This window comes from Hippoglossus stenolepis, chromosome 9 (genome assembly GCF_022539355.2).
Source record: "Hippoglossus stenolepis isolate QCI-W04-F060 chromosome 9, HSTE1.2, whole genome shotgun sequence".
NCBI lineage: Eukaryota > Metazoa > Chordata > Actinopteri > Pleuronectiformes > Pleuronectidae > Hippoglossus > Hippoglossus stenolepis.
In genome coordinates this window covers 29,158,255-29,170,772 of record NC_061491.1, presented here as the reverse complement: position 1 = coordinate 29,170,772, position 12,518 = coordinate 29,158,255, and the positions used below count along the sequence as shown (strand labels likewise).

The window sequence follows — 12,518 nt, the reverse complement described above, 5'->3', positions numbered from 1 at the left end:
GTGTCTCTGTGTGTGTGTGTGTTGCTCTTGTTGCTCGTCATTAACATTCCTTACTGTGATAAGGACTGTGATTACCCATGATGCTCTTTGTGTCTTTTAGTCTTTAAATAACTTGACATAGTCCAGAAGTTAAAGATAAAATTCAACTGAACTGTCACACACACACTTAGCAGACACACACAAAGACACGCACACACACACACACACATCTGCGACAAATAAACCAACGAAGAAGAAGGAGGAAGACATTCATACATCACATTTATTGTTTCTATTAAAAAACTAGACACGACTAAATCTGAATAATCTGTTAACTCTGTGTATTCACATGTAGTACTCTGTACACATACATAGTACTCTGTGTACTACATGTGTGTACTCTACTCACTATTGTAATTTTGTGGATTAGACGCAGCATCTGTTGGACTTGTGTCCTGGGAGAGGATCCTCACATGTGACTGAGCTTTATTCACTGATCACTAAGTTTCTCTGGAGTTTGACTCTAGTTGAGTTAAGAACAGAGGAAGTTGCTCCTTGTTAACATCTATGAGACAAACTGGGAATATGAGATAAATAACATGTGATTGATTGATTGACATGTAGTACCCTGTGCACACATGTACTACATGTGTACTAACATGTAGTACTCTCTGTCCTCTCATGTTGTGTTGTGTACTCATGTTGTACTCTCTGGACACACATATAGTACTCTGTGTAACATGTGATACTCTAATCTCTATAGAGTGAATCTGCAATTTTGTAGTTCTGTCCGAATGTTTAGTGAAGTTTTTATACCCTATACAGGGCACTCATTGTTTCCCACAATGCATCATCTACAACTGATAGTCAATCACCAGGTAACATATCCCATCATGCATTGCGGTATAGAAGGTTCAGCAGGAACAGAACCAGCTGTCGTATAAATGTAAATAAGAGCAGAGCATCACAACCTGAGACAAACATGTTTATTTCTACATTTAAAAATTCAACGTGTTTTTAACTGAGTTAAGTTTTAATACTAAGAGTAAAATAAACATTTAAAATTCACTGTGGGATTTTACACCGAGCAACGTTGTTGTTGTTGTTGTTCGTCATGTTCCTGTGAAAATGAACTGATGCAGAGAAAATATATGAAAAATATATAGTATATAGTCCTCTACACAGAAGACATTATATAGTGATGACCTAAATATATATAGTATATAATCCTCTACTGCTAACTTTAATATGCCATTAGCTCTGCAGCTATCTCGCCATGTAGTACAGGAAAACTTCAAATGTGACCTGATGGTGGCGCTACAGGACACATCCGTAGGATTTATCAGCTGGGAACATGAATGTTTACAACTAAAAAATAACAGAACTCAAAGTCAGAGCAAAAATATGTAGCCTACAGTTACCATCATGCACCAGGATAGATAAGGTCTTTTATTGTTTTTTTTCTGAATAGATGAGAAAACTCTACAGCCAATCAGATCCTCTGATCAGATCTAAACTTTGAATGAGATCAGTTTCCCCTTCCCTTTGATCCACCTCCTCTTTCTCTCATGATTGACTCACAGACCCAGCTCCGCTATGATTGGCCAACTGGGCATAAAGGTGGGACCGTAGGAATCGTGGGTAACTGTCAGTCTCCATTAGGCCAAAAATCTGATCCTGGGCCAACTGGAAGGAGGCGAGGTTAACTCCGAGAAGCAGGCTTTGATTGGTCGATTCTCTGACAGTTGAGTCCAAGTTGACCTAGAAACAGAGGTAGGGGAAATCACATGACCAATCACAGGACAGACAGACAGACAGACAGACAGACAGACAGACAGACAGAAGGTACCTGTCTTGCTGCAGTGGTAGAAATAAACTCTTCATAGATTTTCATAGCTTTGACAGCCATGAGGGGGCGTATCCTTTTGAATCTCTCTACAGCCAACCAGAAATCCAGATTTTCCTCGCTGAACTCTGACCTCAAGAAGTGTCGGAACACTGCCAGACCATCTAGCCAACGGAAAAAGAGCAGGGAGACTGTTCAACCAATAGGAACACACTGTTATTGTTCAGACTCCTCCCCTCACTGACAAACAGGAATTATAATGCCTTACACTGATTAGTCAGCAGAGCCTCCAGACTCTCTTCCCACCTCAGCACTTCCCCTGGAGATGGTCTGAAAAACAAACGCACCTCAGACATACTGAAACAGTAAAACTCCAATGGACTCACATAAAGCCAGCTGAAAACACATGCTGAGCAGCTAACCTGCTCCAGGTAAAGTTTGAGATAAGAGATCAAACAGTATAAAACCCTAACCCATAAATATTTATTTGGGGGACAGATAGTTTCCAGATTTACCTTGTGTGTCCTCAGAGTCAGTGAGACATTGAGTCCATCTAGATTTAGATTTTTCAGGTATCTGTACTTTACTTGAGTATTTATTTTCCTGACACACAATTATCTGTACTTTCTACACCTTACATTCTCATAACCTCGGGAGAGGCACAGTCCTGGCGGCGTGTGCCATTGGGGGGGCGGCACGAGACCCTAAAAATTTGGCAGCAAAACTAGACTGTGTCCAGTGATTTAGTTTTCCTCTGTACCAGCACTGTGCAGGTTGTTAACAAACTCATTTTGCCGAGTTATCAAAAGAGGCATCGTGTATCATTGAAGTTCAAATTCTTTTTTACTTTTGTACTTAAGTACATTTCAGACCCTGTACTTTCTTACTTTTACTTGGGTAAAGGAGATGAATCAGTACTTCTACTTTTACCAGAGTCTTTTTTTACACAAGTATCTGTACTTTTACTTAAGTAAAGAAAAGTAAAGAGTACTTTTGCCACCTCTGGTGTGTCCACATCATGGGATTCTAACTTTTCTCAGAGGCTTCTTCACTTCACTTTCACACGTCTTGTTAGTAAACAACACTTTCAGATCTCGTGGCCCCGAGTTATTTATCCCGTTCCCACATGTTATTTTATCAAGGACACGTGATGTATTTTTACCAAATGTCACCAGGGGGCGCTGTAACTTACACATTGACACAATCAGATGTTTTAACAGCTGTTCTTCCTGCATTAAGCAGCTGGATGTATGTTTTTCTCTGATTTTTATTGTACAACAGTTTGATCCTCAGCTCTGCTGTCAGTCAAACTGTCCATGTCTGTGATTGGTCATATGCATTAAGCCCCGCCCCTTTTATGTGCACAGACTGAGATCTTAATGAAAACCTGAGTTAAATTAACGAGTTGATAACCAGCGTCATGTGACCACTGAGCCTGACTGTGAATTTAAGTTAAGTTCGTTTGAATCTCAGAAAGAGATCCTGGATATGTTGAACTTGCTTCGTAGAACAGGGCCCAGGTTTTAGAGTCCAGGATGCGGTACAAGTGCTGGTCCATGGTTAAGGTCTGGGAGTGTGTGTTCCTACCTGTTGTTTCTAAGAGCTTTCTCCAAACTGTTTCCATGGAAACGGGTACAGTTTTCTGGAAGCCTTAGAAATGACAGATTACGCCGAACATCAGGAGCTCTGAAGAGACCAGTCAACAAGTGAGGCAAACAGGAAGTGTAAACAAAAACAATAACAAAGTGTGTGTTTACGTACAGACTCTTAGTCTTGTTCTTTGGGTGAAGGTTCCTGAACTCAGAGTCCTGAACAAACAAAACAACAGACGGTCAGACTCTGATAGAACAGGTTCTATCAGGTTCTATCAGGTTCTATCAGGTTCTATCAGACTCAGACTGGTTCTGGGGTCTCATTTATAAAACAGTGCGTGGGATTCATACTAAAAGCGTACGTGCGCACAACAGCCAGAAACGGCGTATGCAAAAGAAAATTCCTATTTATAAAACCATGCGCACGCACACCTGAACGCAATGTTCACTTTATAAATCACAGTCCACCTGGAAACGTTCGTACATGGATCTGCCTCTTACTCCGCCCTCTACACGCCCACTTTCAACCATAAATGGTCAATGCAAAGCACCTCATGAATATTAAATTATGATGCTGACCAATGGGTTTCCACCGTGAGTCCTGACAGAGTCACTGCATCAAGCGATGAGAAGAGGAAGTGAAACTTTCTGACACTGACATCGAGGTGTTTGTTAGTGAGGTGGAGGTGAAGAGACATTTGATGGGACAGCAGTGATGTGATTAATAAATAAAATACACTGATACTCTGCTGCTGCTGTTAACACAGCGAGTGAGAGTGAAGACGATAGAAAGAACCGAGCCGGAAATAAGAAAAGATCCAAATCAAAGGTGGAGGCAAAGAAACACACTGTCAGAACGTGGTTTAATCATCCAAAACTGCAGGATTATTAAATTCAGAGACAGATGTGATGTCCTCAATCTATAGAATTTAACAGATTTATTATTATAAGCTTGTGTTTGTCCTGGGATGGTTCGGTTCCGTCGGTCGATCTGTGTGATACTGGACCCAGTTCAGCTCAGAGATCACAGATCACAGATCTATAGAATCTACATCAGCTGATCAGTCATCGCTGAACCCTCGTTTCCTCCTCCTCCTTCCATTCACCTGCATCCATCACGCAGCATCACGCAGCATCACGCAGCATCACGCAGCATCACGCAGCATCACGCACCAGTGTCACAGCAGTATTTATTTATTTAGAGCAACCGGACCGATTCCCTCACATCAGTGGATCCTAACCTCTACTCTTTTTTTTTGTAAGTGATCTCCAGGTCGCTCTGTGCGCCTGATGGAACAGCCACGTTCACTGGAGCGATTTGATGATACACGCACAGTGTTAGAAGATATTATTAAAAACTATAAATGACTGGGCTGTGTAACTCCGCTGTTTATTATCATCTGAACGTAATTTGCTGTAAGTTGTTTTATATATTTTGCAATTAAAAGGTTTATGTGGAACAGTTTTGGTGCGCGAGCACAACTAAAGCTGGATCAATAATCTGCTTCAGTTCACCACCTCACGTCTGCATCGCCACTTTCCCGTCTCCAAAATGTTCGTACGCATGGGTCAGAGTTTGCGTGGAAATGCGCAAATTTTCCCGTCAAGATAATTTTTATAAAACCCAACATTTGCGTGAGAAGTGGCGTACGCACGTTTCAGGCCCGCTTTGTGTGTTATAAATGAGACCCCTGGTCTGATCTGTTCTGGTCTTGGACTAGACCGACTGACTGACACTCTACCTTGGTGCTGTTGAGCAGCAGTAGAATTTGGTGCAGAGACCCCCCCTCACTGGTCAGCTGTTTCCTCAGAGTGCAGGGGGAGGTAGGGAGGGGGTCGGGGTCAGAGGTCACAGGGTGGGTGAGTCGGTGGATGGCGCTTTCAGATAGGAAGTGGGGTGATGGAGGTTCCCGCAGCAGAGAACCCTCCGAGAGCGAGCGACGCAGAACTGAGCAATAAATAATCAATCAATCAATCAGACAGGAAAGAGATGACTCAACAACATGTGACGTCACAGTGACATCACTGATGACGTCACTGTGACTCATCAGCTGACTTACCTGCAGCTCTGTGGGTGGAGTCGAACTCCTCTACTTTTTCGTCCCTCTCCTCATTTTGTTCCTCCTCCTTTGAGTAGAGGTGGGCAGGGCTCAGCAGGAGGCCCCCCCCTCCCACACTCTCCGATGTTTCAGAGGCACTCTCCCCCTCCCCCTGCTGCCGCTCTTCCACCTCCTCATCTTCGTCCTCCTCCCTCCTCCTCTTCCTCCTCTCGTCTTCGTCCGCTTTCCCTCTCTCCTTCCACACTGGACTCTGGGTGGAGGAGGAGGGGAAGGAAAGGGGGTGAGGCAGGCCGTTGATCGTCCTGTAGGGAGGTGAGGGGGTGAAGGTGGGAGGAGGAGTGGAGGAGGAGCTGGGGAGTGGGGAGAGAGGGAGGGGGGGATGTCACAGAGGGGGGAGGAGGGGGAAGAGGGGGGGAGCAGGGGAGGGTCAGTTGAGGAGAAAGGAGAGGACGAACGATAGAGGAGGTCCGACTGATGAAGAGAGAGAAGACCGAAATCTGAGGGGAGGTGCGAGAGCTGAGGGGGAGGATGGGAGGGGGACACAGAGGACACAGAGGTCACAGGGGTCACAGAGGACACAGAGGTCACAGGGGTCGCAGAGGACACAGAGGACACAGAGGTCATAGGGGTCACAAAGGGCACAGAGGTCACAGGGGTCACAAAGGGCACAGAGGTCACAGGGGTCACAGCGGGCACATAGCTCACAGGGGTCACAGAGGACACAGAGGACACAGAGGTCATAAAGGTCACAATTCAATTTTATTTCTATAGACCCAAATAACAATATAGATTGTCTCAATGCTCTTAGAAGGTCAAACCTTCTAAAAAATAAGACCATAAATATTAAGAGGTCGTAGGTCACAGGTGAAAATTCACTAGATTTCTGTACCTGGTGACTGGGCGCCATTTCTGTGGTGACCAGCTGGTGATGGATGTTGTCATGGAGGCAGAGACGAATTCTGATCTTTTGGTCGATGCTGAAACACTCAAGTATGAAGGCGCAACGAAAACACGTCTGAGACGACTGCACCAGGTGGATGAGGAGGGGCTCTGACGACACTACAACACAACAACAACAACACAACACCTTAATAACACAACAACACCACAATAATACAACATTCTTACCCTCTCTGAGCTGCAGTGTGTTCAGGTACACTGGACTCTGGAGGACGTTACAGCGGCCGACCTCGTCCTCTCTGGTTAACAGCAGCAGGTCGTTGTAGATCAACACTGTCACCTGAAACACACACACACACACACACACACACACACACACACACACACACACACACACACACACACACACACACACACACACACACACACACACACACACACACACACACACACACACACACACACACAATGTAGTGACACACACGCTGCCTCTTGAGTCCATGTGACATTGAGTACTGTTAGCTGTACTGTTAGCTGTTACCTTTGCAGGCAGCAGCTTAGCTTGGTGTAGAATAACTTCCTCTGACATCAGTAAGGTTCTGTCGGGGCTGCACAGATCAAGAGGCTAAAGTCAACAAGAACAAGAGCAGAAAATACAAACAATTACAATTTAAATATCAATCCACAAGAAATCCTGAGTGTAAACAGAATTTACAGCTAGAACATGAAACTTGAAAAGTTTGGTTGTAACAATTATACATTAGGTTAAATATTTGAGTTCAGGATAATGGTGTAGAGTTGTTGTTGAACTGATTCTGTGTTTGTTTTGGTTTTGTTGTAGGTTTACGTCTAGTTCGGTGGTTGCTCTACATGTTTGTTCCTTGTGAAATCTTCGGAGTTGATTTTTTTTGTACACTTCACTGTGTCCGCAGTACTGAGTTTTTCCTGCTCTTCGTTGCTTCTTTTTGAGCAATAAACTCTTTATTTATCTACACCTGTATTCAGTCTCTGCTTTGGGGTCCGAACTAAGAGTGTAAGGCTATGAGTGTAAATGAAGTGTTCATGAATTATTTTACATTTCTTCAGCCTCTGACCGAGTTTATAACTCAAAGGTTCTAGAAAAATTAAGATGAGAAAGAAGGTTCAAGCTTTGATTCTGCTTTTGATTCTGCTTTAGGATATCGTAGTTTATGTTCCAGTTTAGATAGTTAGCGATCTTGACTTTATTCAGTATTTTCTAGAATTACCTTCTGTGCTCAGACCCTAAAACAGATTCTCTAATATTTAATTGTCAGTTCTAGGTCAGGGTAGAGGTTACAGTGTATGCTCTTGATCAGATGAAATACTCTTGAACTATTTCTAATTTCTGATCTACAAGACACAAACACAAAGCAGTTTTTGTTTCTAAGATAACATTTTGGGGTTAAATTTAAGGTTCAATCAGGGTTTTTATTTCTAATATTTTGTTATTAAGCTCCATGTTAGCTTTAAGTTCTCTATACCTTTCCAGGTTCCAGGATGACTAAGATATTGTAGGATATGTTCTCCATTAAGCTGATTTCAAACATGCACTGAACTCAAATGTCTGATTGAGAGCCTCTGGATTATCTGCAGACTTTCTATGCCTGGCCTCCTGGTATAAAGTCCACAGAAAGTCAGAACAATCCGATTTGTGAACACAGCAGGAGATTTTCTGCAGGATTAACTGCGAGCAAGTGGCGCTTCTATCACATGACGGAGTTAATACGTCACTTCCTGTCTCTGTCTGCTGCACCCGGCTGCTCCACTTCTCACCTGAACCATGAGGAGGATCTGATGCTGTTGTGAACAAGTCTGTGCAGAAAACCTGCTGCTGTGTTGTTCAGCTGGGAAAGACAATTCTGCATTTTACCTTGAGGTCAGGTCTGTAAATGGCTTTAGATCGATTCAGTGTGAGATTCAAGGTTCCGATGTAGAAAAAGACGTTGAAATTAAAGATCATTGGTTCTGATATGAGGCCTGGTTCTGACTTAGGTTAAAGGTACAAGGTTCTAACCTGGACAAAGATGGGGAAGATGAGAGTTTTTGGTGCCAGTGTCATGTAGCTTTCATAAGACGAGCACGGCAGATGTGATTGGACGATGGTGCAGTTCTGGTAGTTGCCATAGTTATTTGGCGTGGCTGAAGAAGAGGAGGAGAGGGGCAGGGGTAGGGTGGTAGTGCGGCTTGTAAACAGTTGCTGTGACGACTCAGGTCGAGGGTCGTGGAGAAGGTTCTGACCTCTGCTGGGGTGAGTCCGGTACAAAGGACCTGGTGATCAATGACACAAATATATAAATGAATAATTAATATACTGATCGATGTTTAGGATAATCAATATTTAGATCGGAGAACGTACTGATTGTTGCGTTCCTGTCATGACAAACTGGATGCAGGTGCTGAAACAGAGACGGAACATGGGAATGGTTCTTTTCACTGACATTCTTTTTCTGTGTGACTGTTTCTATGGGGGTGTTAGCAGTAAGAGAAGAACTTATCTGGTTCGATTCTGTCTGACCGAGTTCTCAGTTTTGTCCTTTGGGTTAGATGAGGTTCTAGGTGAGGCCAGGGGTCAATCATTTATGTTTCAGTGATAGATACTACCATTAGAATATTGTGCGGTTCTCTCGGTCAAGTTGAGTTTTAATGATGTCAGTGACGTTCTTGTTCAGGTGAAAGGTTCTTTGCAAAGTTCTACTGGAAACAGAGTGCTCTAATTTTAGTGAAAGGTTCTATGTTCTACGTCCTGGCTCAGACTCACTTGTGCTCCTGGATTGACAGGTGACAGGATGATGTAATTGTCTCCATTTGATGATGTCACACGGGTGCCCTTTAGTGTAGTGTTGCCGCAGGAGTACTCAGTCACTTCCTGTTCTTCCTCCTCATTCTCGTGCTTCCTGTCCCTCCACAGAGAACCCAGAGCCGCAAGACTGGCGCGGACCACGGACTTCTGACCCTGTCTGCGATCCTGTTTACTGTGGGCAGGGTGAGGCAACAATTTTCTGCCTGTCTTCTAGGAGACAGACGAATATTAGCTTACCATGACGACCGTTAGCTTTACTCTCACACCTTCTATGTTTGTGTGTATTTAATGAAGACTCACTGTGTTGTGTGTCCGTGGGCCGAGCAAAGCTTCACTTCCTGCCATGAGGTCAGGTAAACCTCTCCACACAACCAACACTATCTGAGACGGACAAGTCCTGAAAAGACAGACAGGTATAGAGACAGAAAGAAAGGTAGAGGGACAGACAGACAGGTAGAGAATCTGTGAAACTGGTCAGGCCAAAAGTCAGATAATAAATGTTGGTGTCAGCAGGTGCAGGGTCAGGCTGTGAGGGGGCGGGGTTACCTGATGGTGTGGGCGAGTTCCACACACTTCCAGGTTTCTACAGGAAGTCCGTTCAGCTGCAGGACCAAGTCTCCCTGACGGAGTCCAGACTGATGAGCTGGACCTCCTGCAGAGAAACAGACAATCAACTAAATCTGACGCCACTTAGAACCGAACACTGCAGACAGCCAATCAGAGGAGCTGTAGATCACATGACTCTGCTCAGTTGTGTGGTTCTCACCAGGATCGACAGCCTGGACTCTTACTGGACAGTCGGAGCAGATTGTGAATCCAAATCCATCTGTTCCTCGTACGATGTTCACCTGAGAGAACAGGAAGAAGCTGTCAGCTGATCAGACAGTGCCCCCTCAGGACAAATGTAGAGCAGTTTTTAACTGAACAACTGAAATATTTTCAAGCATCAAAATAGTTCAAACAGTGTCAACACGTCTAATCAATACATTCATCTAATCAATATGTTCATCTTTTCAATACATTCAATCAATAAGTATTGATTATTTAGCAGGAATCAAACGATGAAATAGGTTTAGTTTCTGTGTGTGTGCTGCAGTGCAGCCTCCGTCCTGCAGGTGGCGCTGCTCTCAGCTTTGGTTTCCATGACGCTCGAAGGAAAAGGTCAAAACTTTTCTCGACACAAAGGAGGTTTAATGTTCTTGAGTGCAGACTGGAAGGCAGAAATTAAACTGAGCCTGAGGAGACGAGCCCTGGGGTGAAGGTATTTAAACACTATTGTTCTCTACTGGATCGGGTCTGACAGAACCTGGTCTCTGCCCTGAAACTGGTGTCTAAGGCTGTTTAGAACCAACAGCATCACCTGCCTGCAGACAGAACACCAGGCAGCACAAACTAACGAGTCATCAGAAACTGAAAAACCTCTGTGTTCATTTTGGATGGTAAGACAGAACCTTAGAAGAACAGAGACAGAAGAACCATAGAATAACTGAGAGAAAACCACAGAAGAACAGAGGCAGAACCACAGTTTGCCACCAGGTGAGAAGGTCATGTTACCATGGAGACGAAAAAAGAGAAAACTTTCATCAACCAAACTGTTTGAACAGTTTGTTTAACGACAGACACACGTACACACACATACACTCACACACATACACAAACATAGACACACACACACATACACTCACACACATACACAAACATAGACACACATACACCTACACATACACATACACATACACATACACATAGACATAGACATAGACATACACATACACATACACATACACATACACATACACATACACATACACATACACATACACTCACACACATACACTCACACACATACACAAACATAGACACACATATACACTCACATACACATACACATACACATACACATACACATACACATACACATACACATACACATACACATACACATACACATACATATACACATACACGTACACATACACGTACACATACACATACACATACACATACACATACACATACACATACACATACACATACACATACACATACACATACACATACACATACACATACACGATGAACGTGAGTGTCGTTCACTCCAGCGAGAGTAAACGACACTCACGTTTTATGACTCCATTTTACCACATGCCGCATGTTGTCTCTGCAGACACACACACTCATACACACTAGCTATTTCTGTTTCATCCACCCGTCTGACCTGCTCTCACTCTAACTAATAAACACCATCACCGGTTATCAGGACCTGATCAGCACATGAAGTCACTTAGTGTTGGTTTGATTCCACAGTTTCTGAGGCTGCATTTAAACATCATGAAAAACATAATGTGTGAACTCAGTCCAACACGAGACGCTCACAGTCAGGACTCAGAGTTAAAGTGAGGATCTGGATTCATGATCCGACTCCATCGATTAATAACTAAACACATGATCCTAAGTTTGTCATCTACATCATCTCAATAAAAAACTGAACAAATGAATGTGAATTAGTTCATTTTAAGTGTGATCTAACTCAACACTGCACATATACACACACATACATGTTTAAACACACACACATACCAAACACAGATACACATAAACACACATATACACACATACACACATACAAACACATACACGTATACACACTCACACACACATACACACACCTGAGGAAGGTTCTGTCCGATGCAGATTCGACACAGACGGTGTATCGTGTGCATCATCAGGTCTCTGGTTCTAATCCTGCAGATCTGTCAACATGTGATCCAGGTCCAAAACAAAGATCTAAAACAGGACTGGGTCTAAAACCACATCTGATCAAGATGTAGACTTCACATGACCATATCCATGTCCAAAACCATGTCCAAAAATCCAAATCAAACCCAGAACCAGGTCTAAAACTTGTGCAGATATAAAAAGAACAAAAAACAAGTTTGGTCTCAAAACCAGAACCAGATCTGACTCCATCTGACACAGAGTGTGTGAAGTTTCATACTTCAGACTGCAGTGTGTGTGTGTGTGTGAGAACCAACAGGCAGAAGAATAGCAGGAAACACACACACACACAAACACTGGATGGATCCCTGCGATAAGACACACACTTCCTGAACACACACACACACACCCGTGTGAATGCTCCACACACAGTGCTGGATCTGGCCCTGCTTGCCCTCACAGCCACAGAGAGAGAGAGAGTCCGTCATGCATCAAAGAATCAACAGTTACATTTTCATGGAAACCAATATTCTGTTTTGAACCAGATTAAGAAAATAGTCTAAATAACAGTATATGTGCATGCATTGCATTACTGAGGAAGA

The 12,518-nt window shown here is 43.4% G+C and overlaps 1 protein-coding gene across 1 annotated transcript; it reads right to left on the bottom strand.

Moving 5' to 3' along the window:
* Positions 1–947: 947 nt before the first annotated feature.
* On the bottom strand, positions 948–12,197 carry LOC118115654 (regulator of G-protein signaling 3-like). Its single transcript, XM_047341511.1, is given in 18 exon segments — positions 948–1,740; positions 1,829–1,989; positions 2,094–2,155; positions 3,413–3,511; positions 3,587–3,633; positions 5,160–5,365; positions 5,478–5,828; positions 5,831–5,993; positions 6,367–6,536; positions 6,606–6,717; positions 6,919–7,002; positions 8,413–8,666; positions 8,755–8,794; positions 9,157–9,408; positions 9,499–9,595; positions 9,745–9,850; positions 9,965–10,046; positions 11,868–12,197. Coding segments are annotated over 18 exon segments (2,538 nt in total). The 5' UTR covers positions 11,925–12,197; the 3' UTR covers positions 948–1,545.
* Positions 12,198–12,518: the final 321 nt, after the last annotated feature.